This window comes from Bos taurus, chromosome 1 (assembly GCF_002263795.3).
Source record: "Bos taurus isolate L1 Dominette 01449 registration number 42190680 breed Hereford chromosome 1, ARS-UCD2.0, whole genome shotgun sequence".
NCBI classification, from domain to species: domain Eukaryota; kingdom Metazoa; phylum Chordata; class Mammalia; order Artiodactyla; family Bovidae; genus Bos; species Bos taurus.
Window position 1 is genome coordinate 138,368,000 of NC_037328.1, and position 27,611 is coordinate 138,395,610.

General features: G+C 42.1%; 1 protein-coding gene across 1 annotated transcript in view; it reads left to right on the top strand.

Annotated features, from left to right (window-relative positions):
- Positions 1–16,515: 16,515 nt before the first annotated feature.
- MRPL3 (mitochondrial ribosomal protein L3) overlaps positions 16,516–27,611 on the top strand; it is a 57,021-nt gene continuing 45,925 nt past the window's right edge. Inside the window, 4 exon segments of the mRNA NM_001080317.2 lie at positions 16,516–16,736; positions 18,313–18,497; positions 19,507–19,598; positions 21,493–21,591. Of these exon segments, the coding sequence (NP_001073786.1) occupies positions 16,645–16,736; positions 18,313–18,497; positions 19,507–19,598; positions 21,493–21,591 (468 nt within the window). The 5' untranslated portion in view covers positions 16,516–16,644.

Below are 27,611 nucleotides of genomic sequence, written 5' to 3' on the forward strand. Positions count from 1 at the left end.
CCTGCCTGGGGATCTGCACCCTGACCTGAGAACATCCGGCTCTCAGGTTGCAACAGTACTGGTAAGGATAAGCTTCAGAAAGACTCACCCCTAAGAAAGTCCACCCATGGAAATAGAAGGAAGCTTATTAGTCGTGGAACTGACTTCTCAGCAATGACTCAGGAGTCCAATAAGAACCCCATTGCCTTTCTGGAAAGTCTAAAAGAGGCCCTCCAAAAGTTTACTAAACTGGACTTAGACTCTAACAAGGGACAGGTGATTTTGAAGGACAAATTCCTGTCCCAATGTACACCAGACTTCAGGATAAAGTTACAACAGCCACAGCAGTAGGACCCTGCTGCCTCTTAAGATGAGATGGTCCAGACAGCCACCAATACCTTTTATAACAGAATAACAGAGGGAAGCCAATGCCCAGGAAAAGGAGAAAAGCAAAGAGACAAGGCATGCCCAGATGCTGGCCACCCTCCAAAGAAGCCCTATAGTTTCCTTGAAGGACAAGGCATGAGGCAAATGCCTAATCTAGACAGGTGGGACATTGGGCTAAGGAGTGTCCAAACCATGGTATGTCTCCAAAAATTTGTAGGCTTGCTACAAATGCCATCAATTGGGACATTGGATGGCACTCTTCCCTCAGGACCCAAGAGCCTCAAGGTCAAGCACCAAGCCTTCCCTCACGATGGTTCAACAGAACTGAAGTAGCCCACTCCAGCCAGCCTGCCTGGATAGCCATCATGGGACTGGAGCCAAGGGTGCGACTGGATGCAGCAGGTAGGTCTGAGAATTTCTTGTTTCAGGGACTACCAACTCTGTCCTTACCTCCTGTTCCAGAGCCTTCTCCTCCCAAACCTGTACCAGTTTGGTTGCTACAGGAAAAATAATTAGAAAAAGATTCACCTGAGCACTTTGTTGCTGGGATGGACAAATATTTTCTCACCAATTTCTGGTGGTCCCTGAGGGTCCTACTCCCTTACTGGGAAGAGATTTTTCCCTGCCTTTGAAATCTTGCAGCTATTGCAGTCCTGATAGAAGATGCTTTAAAACTCTCTTTGGGGGGCAAACTAACTACTTTTAGCAGCCACCAAACGAAACAACTCTTGAATGAGAGAAGCCATTTATGGATGTCTGATCAAGGGATCCTCAGATATTAAGCAGTGCTGATGAAAAATCCAGGCCTGACAATATCCCCCTGTGAGGTTCTTAACCCAGCTACCCTCCTACCTACCCCTGAGGGCTCGCTCCCCTTTCACTCTTGCCAAGAAACTTTGGACCATTGGACAAAACCCCGAGAGGGGTTGTCAGAAGATCCTCTGACCAGTTCTGAGGGAATTTGGTACACTGATGGAAGCAGCTTTGTCTTAGATGGAAAAAGAAAAGCTGGATATGCAGTAGTCTCCAATTTTGAGACCATAGAGGCTAAACCTTTGCCACCAGGTACTTCAGCCCAACTGCCTGAGCTCATAAGCCTGACTTGAGCTTTAGAGCTGGGAAAAGGAAAAAGAGTAGCCATTTACACTGAATCCAAATATGCCTTTCTGGTGCTATTTGCACTAGCTGCTATTTGGAAAGAAAGAGGACACTTGACCACCTGAGGGTCCGCAATCAAAAATGATGATCAAATCCTTAGGCTCTTGGAGGCAGTCCATCTGCCTGCTGAGGTATCAGTCTCCCATTGTAAAGGACACCAAAAAGGGAGCATGGAAGTGGCATGAGGGAACCGAGCAGCTGATCAGGCAGCTAAGAGAACAGCATTACAGAACAATGACTTAATAGGGGTTGCCACCTTAGTTTACAGACTAGTTTGCCAAAAACTCCTTCATATACTGAAGGTGAGACTCTTAAAGCTAAGAATGAGGGCTTTCAAGAGGATCATATGGGGTGGTTCCAAAAGGAAGGACTCCTTTTTCTGCCTGGGAACCTCCAGTGGAAGTTGATTAACTCCTTACATGCCACCATTCATTTAGTGGAGAAGGCCCTCCAAAGATTACTAGAAAGGACCTTCAGAGGAACAGGCCTCCAAAAGAATATAAGGCAAGTGGTCTCCTGCTGTCCCATTTGCCAATTAAACAACTCTTAAGGAGCTCGAAGACCCCAGCTGGTCCAGCATGTCCAACAGTGTGGGACCTACTCAGGAGAGGACTGGCAGATGGACTTCACCCAGATGCCAGTTTCCCAAGGGTATAAATATCTACTAGTTATGATAGATACATTCACAGGATGGGTTGAAGACTTTCCCACCCAGACTGAGAAGGCTGAGGAAGTGGTAAAGAAACTGCTCCATGAATTCATTCTGAGATTTGGTCTACCCAGGTCATTACAAAGTAACAATGGGACATCATTTACTTTGAAGGTCACCCAAGGATTCTCTAAATGATTGGGTGTTACTTATTACCTCCATTGTGCCAGGAGGCCTCAGTTTTCAGGAAAAGTAGATAAAGCCAAAGATAACCCAGGAGACCTCCCTGGGATGAAAGGAGGCTTTTCCAATAGCTCTCCTCTGCACCTGTCTTGCCTCTAAGGAACAGGTTGGTTTTAGTCCTTATGAGATGCTATGTGGGAGTCCTTTTGTTTATGTCAATGACCTCTTCCTAGATCCAGAGGATCAGAGCCCCCCAGTCTTATACCATGGTCATTGGGCGATCCCAACAGGATATACTCTTGTAGGGTGTCAACCAGGACCCAAAAGATTCTAAAGAACTACCACTATATGCTCCAGGGACTCAAGTCCTAATTAAAGTCGGGAAAGATGGGTCCCCAAAGGCTCAATCTCAGCTCACATGGAAGGGCCCGTACCCTGTAATACTTTCTACCTCCACAGCAGCCAAGGTACCAGGACATGACTCCTGGATTCACTACTCATGAGTCAAGTTGTGGAAGAAAACAGAAGAGGACATTCAATACACCTGTGAGCCCCTGGGATATCTCAGATACCTATTCAGGACTACAAATGAACACCATTATAATGAACACCCCCAAAATTAAGTTTCTGGGGATACGACTTCTCAGAATAGTTCTAAAAAGCCAGTATAGCTTGGTAGGCGTTGTACTCCAAAATAGACAGGAGATAGATCTCCTGACCCCTGAACAAGGAGGGACTTGAGGTATCTTGAATAAGACATGTTGTTTCTGGGTAAATACCTCCAGCTAAGTTAAAGAAAGATTCACAGTCCTCAAGAAAATTACTCAGATCTTCAGTTCAGTTCAGTTCAGTTGCTCAGTCGTGTCCGACTCTTTGCGACCCCATGAATTGCAGCACGCCAAGCCTCCCTGTCCATCACCAACTCCCGGAGTTCACTCAAACTCACATCCATCGAGTCGGTGATGCCATCCAGCCATCTCATCCTGTCGTCCCCTTTTCCTCCTGCCCCCAATCCCTCCCAGCATCAGAGTCTTTTCCAATGAGTCAACTCTTCATATGAGGTGGCCAAAGTACTGGAGTTTCAGCTTTAGCATCATTCCTTCCAAAGAACAGATCTTACAAGATCTCAAATAATGAGCTGGAGAGTTCTCAGGATAGCTACAATCTTTCTTTGTGGGCTCCTTCTCCTAGCAAGGGAGAATTTGGAGTTGGCTAATGCCCCTACTATTCCTTATTATCACCATATTTATGCTGCTTATGATTGCTTCATATATTATCAATTGTCTAACCAGTTTTGTCTCTGCCCAGGTCAACAAGCTACAACATGCAATGCCAGTTCAACAAGGATATATGAAACTACACCCAGCCACAGAAAATATCACTCACCCTTAGATGGACACCATTATAAAGACTCTGAGGCTTGAGAATAGCAAGAGGGGGAGGCCAAATTCCCCTCACCATCCCAGCTTAGCAGGAAGTAGCCAGAGAAACCTCAATGTCCCTACTCCCAAAGGATTGTATCTTCTATCTCTTGAGGGGGGATGTTAGATAGTTAGAATAGGAAAAAGGAGTTCAAAATGGTGGTGGATAAAAGACAAATAAAGGAGAAGCCCACAAAAATGGAACAAAGGAAAGTCCCAGGACTGTAGTGAGAACCTCAGGTGAAACAAACAGCCCTCTTGGCTAGCCCAATCTACATAGGGCAGGCTCAGGGGGAGGAGAAAAAACATACAAAAAGAGGAGCCAAAATTGAGCCCCTCTGTTCTTTTGAGTCAGCCTGCCCTCATGCCTTGAAGATGCATTTTCCATCGCTTGCCAAATAAAACTGAGCTGTAACAAAGCTGTAACACTGGTCTGCTGTTTCAAATTTTGCTGTGGCAAGACAGAACCAAAGAAATTACACACTCCCCCAACACTTTATTTAATAACTTCAGGATCAGAATCAACTTAGCTGAGCTGCCATCCTTCAAGTCTCAATTTATTCTAGAGTAGGCATCCATTCTAGAAAGAGGAGTTATGAAGCTGGTCCAACCCTCTTGAAGAAGGCTGACTTCTGATGGTTATGAGCAAGAGTTTTGGTGTCAAGCCCAAATATGTTTTGTAGCGAATATAAATTTAGTTATCTTCTCTTATCCTCCCATTTCCCATCTGCAAAGTGATGGGAAAATGATACTGTCTCTTAGAGTCGTTGTGAAAACTCCAGGAAATAATATCTTTAAAATATTGATCTCAATGCATGGCGTCTAATAAGCAGTCTCTAAGTAAGTATTTGTAGCATAATGGGCCAGATGTGTAGCCTGAAAGACAAAAAGATGGCTAAAAACTTACTCAAGTAAGCACAAAACTATAGCATTTGATGGTCCTTCTCACAGTGGCTGACTCAAGGATAAACATGTGACCTGAGCCAGGCCAAAAACTCCAAACCCAGGACTTAGGCTGGAGCTCCCAGGAGAGAGTAACTGTCCCTTGATGTTGCTGCTCTGTAAGGACATGAACCTGCAGGTGTGGAAGCATCCTCACTACCTCATGGGAATGAGTCCAGTGCAGAAGGAAGAGGTGAAAAGGGAAAAGGAATGACCTCAGCCAGGCTCTGGATTCAAACTTGCCCCCAGAACTCTCAACGACCAAAGCCCTTAGTTATCCTTTCACCTAGTCTAGTTGAAGTTGGAATTCTATTGGTCACAATCAGAGATGGGACTCAGCTTTGGGCAGAGAGGAAAGACAGCAGGGAAGCAGTGGAGGGAGGTGGTGCTACATGGCTATTCCTTCTCTCACTAGCCATGAAGGGAACCCATTCCCCTCACTTCTTTCTGGTTGCTGAACCCTTGCAAGGATGAGAAGTATCTAAATGAATAACAATTACTCATCTATTAATATTTTATTGTAGGTCTTCTGCCTTAGAACTTTGGAGAACAGGCTCTGTCCCTGTAGGATTTCGCATACAGATAGCAGGTGGGATGTGAAACAAAAGAAGTCCTTTCATGTTCATTGAATGAAACAGACGTGTTGTACATTCATCAGGACCTCTTCCTTGTGTGAGATAGAAAAGAAACAGAGGATATACAACTTGTTTCTGGAATGGATCAAATCATGCAAGTTGTCACTGCAGGGAAAGAACAAAAGGAAAGTCTTCCTATCCTCTGCCTACAGGAGCCCACCATGTTCCTTCTTAACATTATATATCTACCACCTCTTAGTATTTCCCTTGGTGTTTATTATTTGATGGCCCATTAAACTTCTCATTTCAGGATTTGGAATAAGATAATTCAGAAATAATGAAGAGATTAAAATCTTTCTCACATCCTTGAAAGCAGGAAGGACATTCTAAATTTGTTAGAAGTTCAAAGAGGAAAACTGAGAGAAGTTTTAGGCAGAATGGCTCCTTGTCCATAGGATAACCTTTTTTTCCTTCTCAAGAAAAGCCACTCTATTTTGAAGTCCAAGAAAGCATCCATCAAGCCTGGCATCTTTCTGCTGCCTGAGATCTCCAACTTTCCAGTGAAGGAAGCTCACCTCTGTTCATGGAAGGAAGAGCCAAGTTTCAGTGGCAAAGTCAATTTCCCCAAGAGTCAATTTCTGATATATTTTATTTTGTTTGTGACCAAATCCCAAACTCCCTTTTGCAGAAACCTTGCCTATGCAGAATGACATTTTACATTAGTTCCAATCTAGCTGATATTTCATTTTAAAGATCATCCCTCCCCTCTTTTCTACTGGCATAACTTCTGTTTTTGGTCACCTAAAACAGCAAACCCAAGGTCTCAGCAACATATAAACTGGTGAAATAGAACAGGAATTAAAATATCTGGTTTTAAAGCAGACTGGGCTAGGTACATGGCTTTCTTGCGGGCATTTGTCCATGTTTGTCCTGTTGTCAATCTTGGACAATTTATCTAACCTCTCCAGCCACAATACTTTCTCCATAGATTATTGTAGGGATTAAATGAAATAATATTTGCAAAACATTTATCATTACACCCAACACTATATAAGTGATTAAAAAATTACTATGAGCCTTTTCATTACTACTATTAGTATTGCTACCATATAAGTGGTTTGTTTTCCAGAAAACTCATGCTCTCTCATACAAATTACTGTTCCCATAATGACTGATTCTTGGAGAAGGCAATGGCAACCCACTCCAGTACTCTTGCCTGGAAAATCTCATGGGCAGAGGAGCCTGGTAGTCTGCAGTCCATGGGGTCTCGAAGAGTCGGACACGACTGAGCGACTTCACATTCACTTTTCACTTTTCACTTTCATGCATTGGAGAAGGAAATGGCAACCCACTCCATTGTTCTTGCCTGGAGAATACCAGGGACGGCGGAGCCTGGTGTGCTGCCGTCAGTGGGGTCGCACAGAGTCGGACACGACTGAAGCGACTTAGCAGCAGCAGCAGCAGCAATGACTGATTCATTTGAAGGAAACTTTAAGACAAAGTTTGCTGACCCACATCTAGCATTCTCTGCACTGCTCCTAGACTAGAGACTGTGGATTCCAAGAGTAAATAAAGAAATGGAAGGAAGAGAGAGGAATAGGCTTAGCATACTACACCTTGAGCCCAGGCTCCTTGATGGCAGTGTGATGTTGATGATGATAAAGATGATGATGAATATGGTGGTGATTATAATAAAGATGATAAAGAAAGTGGTGGTGATGGTGATAAGGCCAATAATGATGGTGGTGGTGCTGCTGCTGCTGATAATAAAATGATGATGACTCTGATAATGGTGATGTTTTTAAACAATGAAAACACTATCCTTTCATATGTTGTATTTCTGTAGTATTGAAAGGAGATCAGCAAACATGATGATAAAGGACACTATAGGCAAATCAAGGACAAAGAGATCTAACACCTGTTAGGAATCTTGTATGATTGGATCAAGATGAATTTGTTCATGCAGGAAATATTAATGAGAAAGTTTGAAAAGAATAAGCCAAGATTTTTCATTATTATTGCAGTATCTAACAGAAAGTAAATGTAAATACTATTAATAGTAATAGTAGTTGACTTTTTTCTTTTGGTTATTACTATATGCCAACTACTGTGTTAAGCATTTTGCATGCATCATTTCCCCTGTATTGTTGTCTTGAGAGGGGTTCTTTTCCCCTGATTTTATATATGAGGAAACTCAAAGAAACTAAGTGACTCCTCCAGGTGCATGGAAATAGTAGCAGACACAGGATCTGAAACCAGACTTTCCCACTTGTAAAAAGAAGTCTGCTCCTAGGTATTATATGAGTAGACCAAATCCTTTGCCCCTGATGTTGGTGGAGGAGACAAAAAGAGCATGTTGGTGAGCAAGACAGACTCTTTTCCTTTTGTTGGTCATTTGGTCACCCAAGTTCAGGCCCTTTCACCCAAGCTACTGTTCTGGAGTTGTGTCTACTTCTGTTGGGGTGATGATTCTGACTACTTTTGATCTTTCACATCAGATTCAAGTATTTGTTACTGAGGCATAACTCACATACCTCAAATCCTCCCTTTCAAAGTGTACACCTCAGTGGTTTTTAGTATATTCACAAAGTTGTGCCACCATCACCACTAAAATTTTCAAGTGTTTCTGAAGCTCTTATTTTTTATATATATATATATATATATATATATATATATATATATATATACTTTTTCCTTTTTTAATGGGATAGTGAGGTGCCACATGGCTTGCAGGATCTTAGTTCACCAATGAGGAATGGAACCTGCACCCTTGGCAGTGAAAGTATGGAGTCTTAATGACTGAACTGCCAGGGAACTTCCCTGGAGCTCTTATTATAAATGTAAGGTTTCTGGGAGAACTGAGGAAATATATTACCCTGCCTTGAAAGAGTTTGTAATGGCTTGTAAACTTCAGGCTCCTCACTACTTATAATAAAAGAGAACAATATTGTATAAGAATGTAATACATAAAATGCTAAGAGAGAAGAATTAACAAGCAGGGCTAGTGATGGAGTCTTCAGTGAGGAGGCAGGCCTTGGAGATGAGGAAAAATTGGAGAAGTGGTGTGAGCAGGAGGGCATCAGTTGCAAGAAACTGTCAGGCTAAACAGCCAAAGTGTTAAACTCTTGCCAAGCTAACTATTTGCCCTACTGAGAGACTAGCTGGGACTGCAATAGGAAATAGAAAAGAGGTGAGATGAAGACCAGAGATATCAGCCAGAGATTGCCTGGCCTATTCGAAGGTAATTTATATAATAGTGACCAGCAGCTCCTTTCAGAAACTAGGGTGTGATGCTCATTGCTTTCAGCAGGATGTATGTTTTGCAGAGCAAAGACAGCATTTGGCTCTTAGTGGAAATTCCTGCTTTAAAAAGCCATTCTGTTCCATTTTGAAATAAAGTGGGAGTGAAAGTCATGCCCCATGATGCTTCATGGTTAACAAAACTGCAAAGGCATTTCTGCCTGGGCATAAAAGATTATTTTAAGCATCATCTCCTGGGCTTCTCAGTTACTAAGAGAATCCTGTCTCAGCTCAGCGGTGCAGACAGGCGAGTTGCCATGACAATCCTGCTAGGCCTGGTTGGAGTCTAAATACCACAGAGGTAGGAAATGCTGTCACTGCCTGACCCCTCAGCAGCTTGACAGTGTCCTCCCTATCCCTGCAACCAGTCACTCCTCCTGGACCCACCTCTGCTGCACAGTCCTTGCCACTAGGAGGCACAGGCGTGCCTGTGGGCATTCAAGGGTCAGTAGCTCAACCTGTTTGATGGTCAGTCTCCTCTTGCATCCCAGACTGTGCTGTTCATGTTGAGTCATATTCAAGTCTTCCTGAATGCTCATAGTCCCTCAAGCCTGGCCTTTGTCTCTCCAAATAGAGGCTGCTGCTGCTGCTGCTAAGTCACTTCAGTTGTGTCCAACTCTGTGCGACCCCATAGACAGCAGCCCCCCAGGCTCCACTGTCCCTGGGATTCTCCAGGCAAGAACACTGGAGTGGGTTGCCATTTCCTTTTCCAATGCATGAAAGTGAAAATTGAAAGTGGAGACGCTCAGTCATGTCCGACTCTTAGCGACCCCATGGACTGCAGCCTACCAGGCTCCTCCATCCATGGGATTTTCCAGGCAAGAGTACTGGAGTGGGGTGCCATTGCCTTCTCCCCAAATAGAGGAAACACTAGATATTTACGAAGAAGTTGCACTAGGAAGCAGGAGAAAATCTTGAATGAATCTTATTCTCTTTCCAGCCAGATTATGTGTAGCCAGACATAATCTGAAGCTTTTTCACAGAGGACACCTGTCATGGTATTGGTCAATCAACAACTGACCAGCAATTGATCAATCCCTGCAATTGCCTAGATGCCTTTCTACCCTTTCACGTGGGTGCACATAGTGTAAGTGAGCAACAGTGCTTTCTAAAGTTGGCAGTAACCACGTCTTCCATCTCTTGTGCTCTTCAACAATGTGACTCAATGCTCACATTGAGGCATGGATCTATATTCTTCAAATCTGGGCCAGTATGTGTCTAAAGTGAAATAGTGACGTAATTTCTAAGGTTAGGTCATAAATGGTAACACAGCTTACATCTGGTCTTCCTGGGATGCTTGCTCTTGGGATCCAATGCTCATGTTATGAGGAATCCCAAGCAGCCACATGACAAGACCACCTACAGATGCTCCAGAGAACAGCCTAGTAGAGGTCCTGACTGACAGATAACATCAAACACCAGACGTGAAGTGAAGAAACCTTCAAAATACTTCAGCCCCATAGCTGATATCACCCCCCAGTCTTCCATCATCTCAGCAGAGCTCCCAAACATAACGAAGCAGAAACAATTTGTCCTCACTATGCCCTCTCTGAATTCCTGACCAACAGAAAACATGCAAAAAATAAGAGTAATTGTTCTGGGCTAAAAACTTTGTGATGATTTAGAGAAAGGGAAAGACATAACTGAACTGAATGCAGAGTTCCAGAGAATAGTAAGGAGAGATAAGAAGGCCTTTTTCAATGAACAATGCTAAGAAATAGAGTAAAACGATAGAATGGGAAACACTAGTGATCACTTCAAGAAAACTGGAGATATAAGGGAACATTTCCTGCAAAGATGGGCATGTTAAAGGACAGAAATGGTAAAGACCTAAACGAGAAGAAGAGATTAAGAAGAGGTGGCAAGAATACACAGAAGTATACCAAAAAAGTCTTTATGATCTGGATAACCATAACTCTGGGAGTTGGTGATGGACAGGGAGGCCTGGAGTGCTGCAGTTCATGGGGTCGCAAAGAGTCGGACATGAATGAGCGACTGAATTGAACTGAACTGAACTGAACCATGATGGTGTGCTCATTCACCTAGAGCCAGAAATCCTGGAGTGTGAAGTCAAGTGGACCTTAGGAATCATTATTATACTCAAAGCCAGTGGAAGTAACAGAATTCCAGCTGAGCTATTTAGAATCATGAAAGACTATAAAACACTGGTGAAAGAAATTAAAGAGGACACTAATAGATGGAGAAATATACCATATTCATGGATTGGAAGAATCAATATAGTGAAAATGAGTATACTACCCAAAGCAATCTATAGATTCAATGCAATCCCTATCAAGCTACCAACGGTATTTTTCACAGAGCTAGAACAAATAATTTCACAATTTGTATGGAAATACTAAAAACATTAAATAGCCAAAGCAATCTTGAGACAGAAGAATGGAACTGGAGGAATCAACCTGCCTGACTTCAGGCTCCATTACAAAGCCACAGTCATCAAAACAGTATGGTACTGGCACAAAGACAGAAATATAGATCAATGGAACAAAATAGAAAGCCCAGAGATAAATCCACGCACCTATGGACACATTATCTTTGACAAAGGAGGCAAGAATATACAATGGAGAAAAGACAATCTCTTTAACAAGTGGTGCTGGGAAAACTGGTCAACCACTTGTAAAAGAATGAAACTAGAACACTTTCTAACACCATACACAAAAATAAACTCAAAATGGATTAAAGATCTAAATGTAAGACCAGGAACTATAAAACTCCTAGAGGAGAACATAGGCAAAACACTCTCCGACATAAATCACAGCAGGATCCTCTATGACCCACCTCCCAGAAAATTGGAAATAAAAGGAAAAATAAACAAATGGGACCTAATTAAAATTAAAAGTTTCTCCACAACAAAGGAAACTATAAGCAAGGTGAAAAGACAGCCTTCAGAATGGGAGAAAATAATAGCAAATGAAGCAACTGACAAACAACTAATCTCAAAAATATACAAGCAACTCCTGCAGCTCAATTCCAGAAAAATAAATAACCCAATCAAGAAATGGGCCAAAAACCTAAACAGACATTTCTCCAAAGAAGATATACAGATGGCTGACAAACACATGAAAAGATGCTCAACATCACTCATTATCAGAGAAATGCAAATTAAAACCACAATGAGGTAAGATTTCACACCAGTCAGAATGGCTGCTATCCAAAAGTCTACAAGCAATAAATGCTGGAGAGGGTGTGGAGAAAAGGGAACCCTCCTACACTGTTGGTGGGAATGCAAACTAGTACAGCCACTATGGAGAACAGTGTGGAGATTCCTTTAAAAACTGGAAATAGAACTGCCATATGACCCAGCAATCCCATGTCTGGGCATAAACACTGAACAAACCAGAATTGTATCAGACACATGTACCCCAATGTTCATCACAGCACTGTTTATAACAGCCAGGACATGGAAGCAACCTAGATGTCCATCAACAGACGAATGGATAAGAAAGCTGTGGTACATATACACAATGGAGTATTACTCAGCCATTAAAAAAGAATACATTTGAATCAGTTCTAATGAAGTGGATGAAACTGGAGCCTGTTATACAGAGTGAAGTAAGCCAGAAAGAAAAACACCAATACAGTACACTAACACATATATATGGAATTTAGAAAGATGGTAATGATAACCCTGTATGTGAGACAGCAAAAGAGACACAGATGTATAGAACAGTCTTTTGGACTTCTGTGGGAGACAGCAAGGGTGGGATGACTTGGGAAAATGGCATTGAAACATGTATAATATCATATATGAAATGAATCACCGGTCCAGGTTCAATGCATGATACAGAATGCTCGGGGCTGATGCACTGGGATGACCCAGAGGGATGGTATGGGGAGGGAAGTGGGAGGGGGGTTCAGGATGGGGAACACGTGTACACCCATGGCAGATTCATGTTGATGTATGGCAAAACCAATACAATATTGTAAAGTAATTAGCCTCCAATTAAAATAAATATAGATTTATATTTAAAAATTAAATAAAATTAATTAATTTTAAAAATAAATAAAATCCTGAAAGATCGTGCTGTGGAAGTGCTTCACTCAATATGCCAGCAAATTTGGAAAACTCAGCAGTGGCCACAGGACTGGAAAAAGTCAGTTTTCATTCCAACCCCAAAGAAGGGTAATGCCAAAGAATGTTCAAACTATCACACAATTGCACTGAATTCACATGAATTCAAATTGCCAACATCCGTTTGGATCACAGAGAAAGCAAGGGAATCTCAGAAAAACACCTACTTCTCTGGCTATGCTAAAGGCTTTGACTATGTGGATCACAACAAACTGGAAAATTCTTAAAGAGATGGGAGTACCAGATCCCTTACTTGTCTCTTAAGAAAACTGTATGCAGGTCAAGAAACAATGGTTAGAACTGGACGTAGAACAACAGACTGGTTCAAAATTGGGAAACATATATGACAAGGCTGAATATTGTCACCCCGATTATTTCACTTCTATGTGAAATGCTGGGTTGGATGAATCACAGCCTGGAATTAAGATTGCCAGGAGAAACATCAACAACCCCAGATACATAGATGGTACCACTCTAATGCAGAAAGGGAAGAGGAACTAAAGAGCCTCTTGAAGGTGAAAGAGGAAAGTGAAAAAGCTGGTTTAAAACTCAAAATTTTTTAAAACTAAGTTTATGGCACATGGTCCCATCTCTTCATGGCAAATTGAAGGGGAAAAAGTGGAAGCAGTGACAGATTTTCTTTTCTTGGGCTCCAAAATAACTGTAGACAGTGACTGTAGCCATGAAATTAAAGATGCTTGTTCCTTGGAAAGAAAGCTTGACAAACCTAAACAGTGTATTAAAAAGCAGAGACATCACTTTGCTGACAAAGGTTGGGATAGTCAAAGCTATGGTTTTTCCAGTAGTCATGTACATATGTGAGAGTTGGACCATAAAGAAGAGTAAGCACTGAAGAACTGATGCTTCCGAATTGTGGTGCTGGAGAAGACTCTTGAGAGTCCCTTGGAATGCAAGGGTATCAAACCAGTTAATCCTAAAGGAAAGCAACCCTGTATATTGACTGGAAGGACTGATGCTGAAGCTGAAGCTCCAATACTTTGGCCACCTAATGGTAGAGCCAACTCATTGGAAAAGACCCTGATGCCTGGAAAGATTGAAGGCAAAAGGTGAAGGGGTGGCAGAGGATAAGATGGTTAGATAGCATCACCGACTCAATAGACATGAATTGAAGCAAACTCTGGGAGATAGTGGAGGACAGAGGAGGCTGGCATTAGGTCACGAGGAGTCAGACATGGCTTAGTGACTGAACAACAACAACAAAACACTAAAAGAAGATAACAGGGTTATCTTTTTTTCCAGTGAGAAATAGAAGTCCCAGAGAGGCAAAATGGTAACAGGGTCCCAGGCCCATGGTACTGTGAAGCTGGAGATCAGTGCCCTAGAGAAGCCCTGGCTAGGTCCCTCAAGAATTGGATTGGTTCTTGTCAATTAGAAGTACACTGTAGTGATTAAATTAAGACAATACTTCCCAGACCCAGCTGATTGACCCAGTCAATCAGGAAATACGTGACAGAAGACAGAGCATGTTTTGCTTTGATTCGGTTTAGCAATGGTGTCTGCTAAGGATTTCTTCGTTCAAGGTTGCCATCATGGACTAGGAGAATTCTGGCACTAGGGGCAAAGGTTAGACTGACTGGCTGCCTCCTCAGGCCTCACAGACTGCCCTGTGTGATATGATCACTTACCAATTTTCCTCTCAGCAATATAGGAATTCCAATGCAAGGGTAATAACATACTTGTCTTAGAGAATCAAAGAAACAGAATGGCTGGGAGCACAGGCTCTGTGATCACACTGCTGAGATTTAAACCTTGGCCCTAACTAGTCAGAAGAACTTAAGTCATGTAGTGTCCCTGTGTTTATTTTCTAAACTGTAAAATGGAGATAATTATAGTATTATCCTATGGGGTTATTATAAAGATCAAATGAGGAAATACACCAAAGAGTGAACATGAATTCTGTTAGGAATCAGACTTCAGTGTTTAATTTGTAATGCAATGTCAACACAATACTTCTAACAGATCACACCCAAGGCCACACTCCAGTTACAAAACAGTTCTTTCTTCAAAAAATCTTATCCTCAAAACAGATCTGCTCCCTCACCATCATTATCCCTAGTTTCATGCTGTCCTTCTTACCTCCAACAAAATTACTGTGATGCCCAAATGCTGAACTTTTGCTGAATAGTATCCATTTCAAAAGAAGTCTGTTTCCTTCACGCCACTCAGTGTAAGTCCAAATATTATGACTCATTTGTAGGTGTATGCTCTCTCTTGCTGCAGGAAGCTAATGAAACTTAAATTTATGAATTCAAGTATGCTCCTGGTAGTCTCTGACTGAGATTTCCAGGGCTTCCACAATATTCATCCCATATTATATGCTCAAGAAATGCTAGCCATCGGCACTTGTAGGCAAGTCTTTTTATTTATAGCTGCTTGCATACAGCATACCTCAAGATATGCTTTCTCAGTAAAGGGCTATTCTCAAATAACTGGGAAGCCAGGCTAGCATGAGCAAACAAAGATTTTGAGACCATCCTTTGTTTTCTAATTTTTATCTCTATAGAACAGTCCAAGTAGTTATCAGGAATTGACCATGGCCTGGACTTTTTAAGCCAGCATAGCCATATCTCAGATAAAAGAGGGTCTTGAAATAGCTTAAGTCTTTCTATTTCTGAATTTCTACAAGCACTCATCTGACTAAGAAGGAAACAAAGTAATAGAATGAATACCCAAGATCACACATGGTGATTAGGCTGACTCTGGAACCAAGGACAAGGGTTTATTTGTACCTAACGGAGAAGGCAATGGCACCCCACTCCAGTACTCTTGCCTGGAAAATCCCATGGACAGAGGAGCCTGGTAGGCTGCAGTCCATGGGGTCACAAAGAGTCGGACACGACTGAAGCGACTTAGCAGCAGCAGCAGCAGCAGCAAAGTATATTAGGAATAAATGATTGCGCAAAATAATTTAGTAATCGTTTCTCTCTCCAGGAGTTTCTCCTGGTCAGGAACTCATGAGTTTCTTAGCTGGGTGGTTCAGGCTTAGTCTTTCATGATTGCAGTCATTGGAAATGCTGCCTGGAACCAGAGGAATCCCTTCCTAAGTGGTTAATTCCTAGTTGGAAAGATGGTCCCTCTCCACATGGGCCCCTCCACGGGGATGTTTGAGTGCCTGCAGGACAGACTGCTGGCTTCCCTCATACAGAGCCATCCAAGAGCCCAAGACACACTAGCAATACCTTTTATGATCCACCCCTGGAAAGTCACACCACATCAACTTGGCCATAGTCTACTAGCACATGTCAGTCCCATTTTAGTACCAATTCTTCCATCTGTTTTGGACCCAGCACTGTCTGTATTCCTTCATTTGTAATATAAAAGTAACGACCTTTTTTCAGGGATGTTTTGAACATAACCCAATATAAGAATATCAAGAGCTGCTTAGTACAATGAGGGGCCCACAACAGGCACTACTTAGAAGTGACTTCGCTTCCTTAAGAAGCCTGTCCCTAGTTTGTCTCATTCTCTTAAATTCCAAGAGTCAAGTTCTTTTTCCCATCCATGGAGAGCCAGATCCTACCCACCCCACCCTGCTGCTGCTGCTGCTGCTGCTAAGTCGCTTCAGTAGTGTCCGACTCTGTGCGACCCCATGGACTGCAGCCTACCAGGCTTCTCCGTCCATGGGATTCTCCAGGAAAGAACACTGGAGTTGGGTTACCATTTCCTTCTCCAACCACCCCAACCTACTCAGAGCCAAAGTTAGGACTATTCCGAAGGCGGAACTCTAGTTCTTGGAGCCGATCCCAGCACCGGCGCGCTTTGCGAGCGGACCGGAAATGGTTCTGGCAGTTCTTTTTCATCCGGGAAGGCAGTGAGGGAGGCTGCGGGACAGCTCCGGACGGTTCAGAGGACTGGGATACGGTCGCTGCGGCGCCCTGAAAGCTAAGCCGAGCGGCAGGGCGCTCGAGGGTGAAGGGGCTGCGCTCTCCCGGCCTCACCATGCCTGGTTGGAGGCTGCTGGCTTGGGCCGGCGCCCGGGTGCTGGACCGCGGCACGGGTGGCCTGGGTACTGCCCTGGGCTCGGGAAACAGGTGGGTGCTGGGGAGAGACGAGCGTTGGGGGTGATCCTTGCACTCGCGGCCGCGGGCTGTGGCTAGGCCCGGCCCAGGGTAGGAGGGAGCTCCGTGCAGGCCTGAAGAGTTAAGAATCACTACTCAAAGGACGTGCCCTTTAAAGGGTTGAAGGGATAGGTTTTTTATTTTCAAAGCTGATAAGCCGGCGACTAGCAGCAAGAAGTACCAACCGCCATAATATTATCTTCCAATTAGTGAGTGTTTATAATAAATGTTGTTTTAGAAACATTAGACACCTTAGTTCATTTAGCCTCATGAGAGCTGTTATCATGCGTTTTACAGACACCACCGGAGAAGGCAATGGCACCCCACTCCAGTACTCTTGCCTGGAAAATCCCATGGACGGAGGAGCCTGGTAGGCTGTAGTCCATGGGGTCGCTAGGAGTCGGACACGACTGAGCGACTTCACTTTCACTTTTCACTTTCATGCATTGGAGAAGGAAATGGCAACCCACTCCAGTGTTCTTGCCTGGAGAATCCCAGGGATGGGGGAGCCTGGTGGGCTGCCGTCTATGGGGTCGCACAGAGTCGGACACGACTGAAGCGACTTAGCAGCAGCAGCAGCAGCACAGACACCACCATTATTCCGTCCTATCATTATTCAGTTTTACAGATAAAAGAGTCTTAGAGACAAGCGATTTGCCCAAGGTCACTTAACTAAGAAGTGCAGAATTGAGACTCTAGCCTGGCTGTATCTTCCTGTCTACAAAAGAGATAGACCTCAGAAAGCTTTACTTCTTTCTGACCCTCCTCTCAAGAATTACACACCTCTTTCCTGACCTCTGTCCCCTAAAGTCTTTGTTGTGTGTTCAGCTAGTAGAGGTCAGGTCTTTTATGGATTTTTAGAATTTGCACACTCCATTTTTTTCACCATTCTGAGCCTAGGCCATGTCATTACAGATAAGAGGTGAGTTTATAAGAAAAATAATCAGTAAGCCCACATTCTGTCACCTCTACTGGATGTAAACTGTTACGGTACATGCTCAAATGGGCCTGTGACTTCTCTTGTCTACATAGGACTATGCTATGCTATGCTAAGTCACTTCAGTCGTGTCCAACTCTGCGACCCCATAGACGGCAGCCACCAGGCTCCCCCGTCCCTGGGATTCTCCAGGCAAGAACACTGGAGTGGGTTGCCATCTCCCTCTCCAATGCATGAAAGTGAAAAGTGAAAGTGAAGTCACTCAGTCTCGTCCAACTCTTAGCGATCCCATGGATTGCAGCCTACCAGGCTCCTCCATCCATGGGATTTTCCAGGCAAAAGTACTGGAGTGGGGTGCCATTGCCTTCTCCGCTACATAGGACTACCCTGTTGGAAATCTGTTTATCCCAGAGGAGAAAGGGAGAACTTTTTCTCCAGGATTAACGGTTAAAATATGAGCCCCGTTATTTTCATGAGGAATGTCAGTGAAAAAAAACTGGAACAGGATGCACACCTTTCTCTAAGGCCCTGACTATACTTTCCAGCTGATGTAACCTCCTGTACATTAAATGGGGAACCTTTTGAATTGTACTTTGTTCTCTATTTTTGCAGAACAGACATCTGCGTTTTGGTCAGAAGTCTCCATGGCAAGAGTGGTACTTGGTGGGATGAACATCTTTCTGAAGAGAATGTTTCCTTTGTTAAGCAATTGGTCTCTGATGAAAATAAAGCCCAATTAGCAAGTAAACTCTGTCCTCTGAAAGATGAGCCGTGGCCTATACATCCTTGGGAACCAGGTGGTTATTTTGTGTATGTTGTGTTCTCATTGCCTGATTACTGTCTGACTGGCACATTTAAAGTCATAGTGACTTCTAGATAAATTTGTCATATCTGTTTCATGACATAATGGTGTCTGTTTCATTGTGGTTTGGTTTGCAAGTATATTTCCAGCATCCTAGTCTACTGTTAGTGACTGTCTGATGATCATCAAAACTTCCTTAAGAAACTGCATAGTAGGTGAAAAGAGAATCATTCTGCAAATGTTTTTTTTTTACTTTCTTCAGATAAAAAATAGAAAAGAAAAGCTGGAAGAGTGCAATGAACTAAAATGTATCACTCAGAGATTTGCATTTGAGGTGTTGCACTCAATGCCTGCCAAGCATAAGCCCACAATCAGCTCTTAGTACCAGACAGAGTGGTACATCCATCTTTGGCCAGAGCAAAAAGCATAAGACCTTTCCTGCTGAGGGTGTTGTCTTTGACTGGGGGCTATTGTGGCTGTCAAATTGTTTAATGACTAGACATCTCAGTGGAGCAACTTCATCAATTTATACAACAAACTGAGTGCCATGGTAGATGCTAACATTTTTTAGCCACAAAACCACTTAGATCATCTCTGTAACTTCAGCTAACTTCTTAGAGTTTGAGTAGTAGATATTTCCTGATTAATGAGGTTGGATATGAATTGATAGTAGGAAAGCAAGGCATAAAGGTGGATTCATCATTCTTTCTATTAATTACCACTGTTCTAAATACTAGAATATACCACTTTAACTGTTTTCTTTATTTTGTATAGTTCTCTTATATTTTTTTATTTTACCGAGATTTATCGAGTAATACTATGTCAGGCATGGTTGAAGGCACTTACATCTGAAAGGAACAGTTGTAGTTTACTCTATGGATATATCAGCATGTTTGTTATCTGCCTATTCCTTATATGAAACCAAAATTTAGGAAATCCTATAGTATCAAGTTGACAAATGTTGGAAAAAACTGTGTGAATACTGATTTGTCTTTAATTGCCAGGTTCCTCTAGAGTGGGCCTTGTTGCACTGAAGCTAGGCATGATGCCATTATGGACCAAAGATGGTAAGAAGCATGTGGTCACATTACTTCAGGTGAGAAAGAAATAGAAAATAATAGCAAATCTGTTGTGTGTACTGAGATCTATTTGTACAAACATGTTGCGCAATAGACAATATTTGTATCCTGAAACATGTGAAGAAGAGGTAGAATGGAGCATAAATTCTGTGAAAGAGGCTTCTGAGGATGTCAGTGAATGTTCTTACTCATGCCTGAGTGGTGGCTTTCTTGATAGCGGTATTGGGATAACTGGAGCAATAAATTTAAAAAAAAAAAAAAAATTGGAACCTAACTTCTTACAGATCTACTAGTTTAACTCACAGTCAGAAAAAAGTCTCAGTCCCATCTTATTTTCATTTATGCAGTTCTTTCAACTCCAAGTTGTAATTTTGATCTCTTTACTAACTCAGAGTATAACACTTACCTGGAAAAGAAGCATTTTGTTGTCTGAAACAAGGTTACTGGTTAAGAATGTAGGGCCTGGAACCTGAATATCTCATATCTCGGTTATACCATTTCCTAGCTGTGTTCTTTGAAGCACTGCCTCATCTGTAAAAGATAGGATTTTATTCTTCAGGAGAAATCACTATGACCTCCCTCAAAGGGTTACTGTGAGGCTTGCACAAGATGATAAATGTCAGGCACTTAAATTTAAAACAGTGTTCAATGTCCAACATTAGCTGTTGCTGCCTTTATCAGTATTATAAAAATCACTGGTAAGTTGAGACCATCATTCTCCAGATTACTTTAAACAGCTCACTTCATCTTTGGAGTTAAGCCTTGGACAAGCGATTAGGCAAGTGATGGAGATTAAAGTGAGAGCCCATACATGGAAGTGCTTCCGGTACTGTCAGGCACAGGTGGCCTGCAAGCCCTTAGTAAGTTTTTACTGACTCTGAATGATCAAGGAAAGAATTATATCAGTAGTTTCTAGAACTCTACAGAACTTTGGGAACTTTCAGGAATGACGGGTGGGATTGTAACTTGGAACAACTACTTCAGGAAATAGCATTAGGGAAAGTTGAGGTAGGTGAACCTGTGGTCTTCCAGTTTCACTCCTAAGTGTTGCTAGAAAACTCAAACAGATGAGTTATAGCAACATTACTCTTAATACTCCAAAAATAGAAATAACTCATGTTTCCATCATGGTAAAATGGATAAAGAAATCATGGCATATTTACATGATAAAGTGCTGGGTGGCAGTGAAAATGCACAGAATGGAGCTGCAAAAAGCAGTGTGGGTGAACCTTACCAATAGAATCTTGAGCAAAAGCAGGAAAATTTGGAGGAGTCTATGTGGTCTGACTCCACTTACATGAAGTTTCAACAGATAGCACTAAACTACAGGATTAAGCAGTGCTTTCAAAGGTAGTAATTATAATGAAAAGTTAGATAAATAATTACCACAGTCTCAAGAGGGATGGTTGTTTATTTGAAGGGCAGTGCCTCTCAAACTTTTCTGTACCTCAGAATCACCTGGGGGGCTCAGAAAACACAGGTTCTGTTTTAGTAGGTTCTGGCAGGGGCCTGAGACCCTGCATTTTCACACAGTTCCCAGGGGATGCTGATGCAGCTTGTCTAGGGACCACACTTTGAGAACCACTGCTCAAAGCGTAAAAAGGACAGGGAGGAATGGGTGTGAGGTGGGGATTGGGAAGAGACACAGAGGTTTGGGGGATTTTTGATGTGGGTAGCGGTTATATGCATATTTTCTTTGTAAATACTCCATTTTGTTGTATATTTTTGTTTTATGCACATTATGTACTGTGGTTAATGGTTTTTTTAGATTGTGATTGGTTTTAGAGGGATGATGAGATCAGAAACTTTAGAGAATTGTTAACTGTCTTAGGGACTCAGTGTGGCTGGTATGTAATATTAACATGTATTCCAGCACATTGATTTTGTGTGTGTGTGTGTTTTGTTTTTTAGGTACAAGACTGTCATGTCCTAAAATATACTCCGAAGGAAAATCATAATGGAAAAATGGCAGCCCTGACTGTAGGAGGAAAAACTGTGTCACGTTTCCATGTAAGGATGCATTTTCATTCCTAGAATACTGCATTTCATTAGCTTTAGATCTGAATTCTTTGAAATTCTGAATTAAGTTTTGAGGCTATCCCATAGTCATAAACTTGTCCTGGAGGTAAACAGTGGATTTGGGGGAAGACAGTCTGATAGAGGGGCATCCCTGGTGGTAAAGAATCTGCCTGAGATGCAGGAAACCTAGATTTAGTCCCTGGGTTGGGAAGATCCCCTGGAGAAGGGAATGGCAACCCACTCCAGTATTCTTGCCTGGAGAATTCCATAGACAGAGAAGCCAAGGAGAGACAAGAAGGCCTTCTTCGATGAACAGTATATAAAAATAGAGGAAAACAACAGAAGGAGAAAGACTAAAGCTCTCTTCTGGAAAATTGGAAATGCCAAGGGAATATTTAACCCAAAGATGGGCACAATAAAGGACAGAAGTGGTAGAGATCTAGTAGATGCTAAAGAGATCAAGAAGAGATGGAAAGAACACACGGAAGGACTGTACAAAAAATATCTTAATGAACTGAATAACTGGTTCATGTTACCCAGAGCTAGGCATTCTGGAGTGTGAAGTCCAGTGGGCCTTAGGAAGCACTGCTGAGAATAAAGCTAGTGGATGCAATAGAATTCCAGTAGAGCTATTCAAAATTCTAAAAGATGATGCCATCAAAGTGTTGCACTGAATATGTCAGCAAATCTGGAAGACCTAGCAGTGGCCACAGGACTGAAAAAGGTCAGTCCTCACCCCAGTTCCCAAGAAGAGATGGGACTAAAGCATGTTTGGTACTAAACATTTTTAGTACTAAAGTACTAAAGAATATTCTAACCATCCAACATTTCCACTCATCTCCCATGCTAGTAAGGTCATGCTTAAAATCTTGCTTGCTAGGCTTTAGCATTATGCGAACCAAGAACTTCCAGACGTCCAGGCTGGGTTTAGAAAAGGCAGGGGAACCAGAAATCAAATTGCCAACATTTGCTTAATCATAGAGAAAGCAAGGGAATTCCAGAAAAACATCTACTCTGTTTTATTAACTTCACTAAAGCCTTTGACTGTGTGGATCATAACAAACTGTGGAAAGCTCTTAAAGAGATGGGAATACTAGACCACCTTACCTGTCTCCTGAGAAATCTGTATGCAGGTCAGGAGCAACAGTTAGAATCCTGTATGGAACAACTGATTGGCTCAGGACTGAGAAAGGAGTATGACAGTGCTGTCTGCTGTCACCCTGTTTATTTAACTTAAACACCGAGCACACCATGAGAAATGCAGGGCTGAATGAGTTACAAGCTGGAATCAAGACAGGCAGGAGAAACATCAACAACCTCAGATATGCAGATGATACCACTCTAACGGCAGAAAGTGAAAAGGAACTAAAGAGCCTCTTGATGAGGGTGAAGGAGGAGAGTGAAAGATCATGCTTAAACTAAATATTAGGAAAAAAACACACTAATATATTGGCATCAGCCCTACTACTTCATGGTAAATAGAAGGGGGAAAAGTGGAAGTAGTGGCAGATTCCTCTTCTTGGGCTCTAAAATCACTGTGGATGGTGACTGCAGCCATGAAATCAGAAGATGTTTGCTTCTTGGCAGGAAAACTATGACAAATCTAGACAATGTGCTGAAAAGCCAAAACATTACTGTGCTGACAAAGATTAGTATATCAAGGCTATAGTCTTTCCAGTGGTCACATGAGGTTGTGAGAGCTGGACCGTAAAGAAGACAACACCAGAGAATTTATGCCTTCAAACTGTGGTCTGGAGAAGACTCCTGAGAGTCCCTTGGACAGCAAGGAGATCAAACCAGTCAATCTTAAGGGAAATCAACCCTGAATACTCATTGGAAGGACTGATGCTAGAGCTGAAGCAACAGTATTTGACCACCTGATGCAAAGAGCTGACTCATTGGAAAAGACTGATGCTGGGAAAGATTGAAGACAGGAGGGGAAGGGGACAACAGAGGATAAGATGGTTGGATGGCATCACCAATTCAGTGGACATGAGTTTGAGCAAGCTTTGCAAGATGGTGAAGGACAGGGAAGCTTGGTGTGCTGCAATCCATGGGATCACAAAAGAGTCAGACACAACTGAGCGACTGAACAACAACAACAATTCCCAAGTAGAATGCTGAGTTTGTAGTTTAAATGTGAAAACATCTGCACAATTAGTATTTTGGAGTTTTTTTGGATAACTAAAAGCAGAGAATACCTTTTAAGAAATGGTGATGATTTTCACTAATGGCTGCTGAAATATCTTTATGTTTACTAAAACATTGCTTGTCTCTAGATTAATATTTTTTTATTATAAATTGTTTATGAAGTGAGCATGAATGGAAATTAGGAGATAACCTGTGCTATGCAGCTGTCAAAATTAGCAAGTGTTTATCGTTTACCTTTTATTTCCTTGTCATAGTTAATTTTTTATTTAAAAGTTTTAATTTTCTTTTTTTTTTTGAATTATTTAATTTATTTATTTCTAGCTATGCTGGGTCTTCGCGGCTGTGCAGGCTTTTCTCTAGTTGCGGTGCGCAGGCTTCTCATTGCAGTGGTTTCTCTTGCTGCCGAGCATGGGCCCTGGGGCGCGCGGTCTTTAGTAGTTGTGGCTCCCGGGCTCTGGATTGCAGGCTCAGTAGTTGTGGCCCATGGGCTTAGTTGCTCATTGGCATATGGGATCTTCCTGGATCAGGGATCAAACCCTTGTCTCCTGCATTGGCAGGAGGATTCTTTACCACTGAGCTACCAGGGAAGCCCCATAGTTAACTTTTCAGCACTTGTTACATGCTGATAATATAGGCATAAGTCTTTTACATTTATTAACCAATGAACTTTTTCAGACTCTAATAAGGATAAGTAACCCTCTCAGGGACACCAACTAATAAGAGGTAGACAGTCAGACTCCAAAAGCCTTACTTTCTTAATTGTCTCTTGATATCCACCCTTTGGAAACATACAGGGAAGGCGGACTAATAAATCAGCCATCTCAATACGGTACTATAAATTGCAGCAAGCACACTGGCCAGTTCTGCTTGTGGAAATCTTAGGAGGTTTCACAGGGAGGAGACCAGAAAGAAGGGCGGGTGTTAAAGGTATGCCAGGGGGAGTGGGCTTTACAGAAGCAGACCTGTGGAGGAGAATTGCTGCCTGGGAGAAGGACAGTGTGTCTGGATCTTAAGGTGTGGTGGGGCTGGTGGGAGAGTGTGATAAAGGTGTGAAAGGTGGGGCTGTCAGGATGGAGTTTAGAGTTTCTGAATTCTTTAACCAGAAAGTGAAAGAAAGTGTTAGTTGCTCAAGCTTGTTGACTCTTTGTAACTTCATGGACTGTAGCATGCCAGGCTCCTCTATCCTTCAGGCAAGAATACGGGCGTGGGTTGTGATTCCCTTTTCCAGGGGATCTTCCCAACTCAGGGACAGAACCTGAGTTTCTTGCATTGCAGACAGAGCCATTACTGCTCACTACTTTAACCAGGGCAGTAGTCAGATTAGTCAAAGCTATGGTTTTTCCAGTAGTCATGTATGGATGTGAGAGTTGGACTATAAAGAAAGCTGAGTGCTGAAGAATTGATACTTTTGAACTGTGGTGTTGGAAAAGACTCTTGAGAGTCCCTTGGACTGCAAGGAGATCCAACCAGTCCATCCTAAAGGAAATCAGTCCTGAATATTCATTGGAAGGACTGATGCTGAAGCTGAAACTCCAGTACTTTCGCCACCTGATGTGAAGAACTGACTCATTTGAAAAGACCCTGATGCTGGGAAAGATTGAAGGTGAGAAGAGAAGGGGATGACAGAGGATAAGATGGTTGGATGGCATCACCGACTCAATGGACATGAGTTTGAGTAAACTCCAGGAGTTGGTGACGAACAGGGAGGCCTGGTGTGCTGCAGTCCATGGGGTCGCAAAGGGTCGGACATGACTGAGCGACTGAACTGAACTGTAGTCATATTGTTATCACAGTTAACTAAATTATAAAATCCTCCATGCTGGGAGGACTTTTAAGGGATGAGCCCTCTGGGAGAGTTGATTAAAGTCTTTTGCGCTGGAGCAGTTGCCTTGGGCTTGGGAGAGACAAGCATTATAAAAGACCAGGTGAGGATGAGCTGGTGGGACAGGACCCAGCAGGTCAGTGCTGATGCTGTGACCTGGGACAGAGACAAGAAATGGATTGCTTTGGAGGAAAGATGTAGAGTTTACAGAAAAGGCAGGTGGAACTGTCCTATAGGTAGTGGGGTATGTGTGCTAAGTCACTTCAGTCGTATTCGACTCTTTGTGACCCCATGGACTACAGCCCATCAGGGTCCTCTGTCCATGGGGATTCTCAGGCAAGAATACTGGGAGTGGGTTGTCATGACTCTTCCAGGAAATCTCCCAGACCCAGGAATAGAATCTCTTATGTCTCTTGTATTGGCAGGTGGATTCTTCACCACTAGCGCCACATGGCATATACTGATCAGTAAATTGGCAATGGTTGAAGTCCTATGGTTTAATAGGCCTGTCTCATAAGTATTATAGGACTTATTTTTGCATATTATGGTAGTATGTTTAGCTTATTTTTCATTAAGACTTCATAGTAATATCTGCTACTCTTGACAGTTTATTGACTAATAATTATGTGTTCAGATAAGGTAGTTAAAAGTACAATGTGATATTTTTGGAAACTTTAAAAAAATGTCAAATGTTTGAATTTTTAAGTGTAAATATTTGCCAGACCTCCTGTGAATCATATGAGCAATTCTTTACTTTGCTAGATACCACTGTTTTCTAATTTATTATATTTCTGTGTTTTTGTTAGGACTAGCACTGTCATCTTTATTTCATTACCAGTTTTGTAAATTTCTGGCTCTATAGCCTTCATATTTGTAAATCAGGTGTCATGTTGGGGTAATCCATTCTGCTGTAGCAGATTTGTGAACATTACTTCCTCAGGACTGTGAGACAGTGGGAAATGAGTGGGCATGGCATCAGAAGAGCTGAGTTCTGTTTCTATGGCTGCCATTAGCTCCTTCACTCCACCTTTCAGAACATCCATTTTCTTACCCACCAAAATAAGCAATTGGACTTGATGGTCTCTGTATTCCCTCCCAGTTCTAGAAGTTTCACATTGATTCTCAAATACTTTGGTTTTTAACAAAAAACAAAAGTTCCTCTCCTACTTGCCAGCTCAATTTATTTATTTTCCTTAATGATGAAGACAGTCTTGTTGATAAAATCTTAATAACTAAACTATTAGAGAAATGTTAGTACTTTTATTTCTACTTTTGTACTTGAGACTGGTCTTCATACCTTAAGTTTTATCTCACCAGTGAATGTATAGCACAGCAGGATGCTGATTTGGATGCTGGTTCTTAATACTGTGGTGAATTTTAACGGCATAACTGACATGAATTTTTTAAACTATTCACTACCGTGGTATAGGAAGTGCTTCAGAGGCCCATTTATTCTTCAAGATATTAATTTTCTAGGTCCAGAGGTCATGTATTGCAATATTAAGAAACAAGTTTGTCTTTGAATGACCTTTTGTCAGAATAGGATGTGAAAATGAAGTTCTAGAATTCTTTAGAAGTAAAGCATTTTGGTTCACAAAGAAAGATTTTTGAAATTCAATGTATACAAACTTCAAACTTTCATTTGCACATTGTAACCCTCAGTGAAACTGCAAGTAGATTGATTTTGGAGGGTCTGAGAGAGAGAGAGATCTATGAATATTAAATAGTGTAGCATTTTACAATGATTTGATTGAATCAGTTTTATTTATAGTAAGGCTGGAATGTTATTTTTCTTAATCTGTAAAGAATTTATGCCTCCAAGAAATTAGACTACTTGGCTTTTGCTATTTGTGTACCATATTATAAATAAAAACTGATGTGGTACATAATATTTTTGAACAAGGAAGTTCAAGTGCCTTACAAGTTGATTAAATCAATTCATATTTGGAGCAGAGAAGCATTTTCATTGTGAGAAGGATAATTGAAGAGAACTTTGAAGAGGGAGAAAAAAATGCAACCTTGTAGATGGGATTATCCA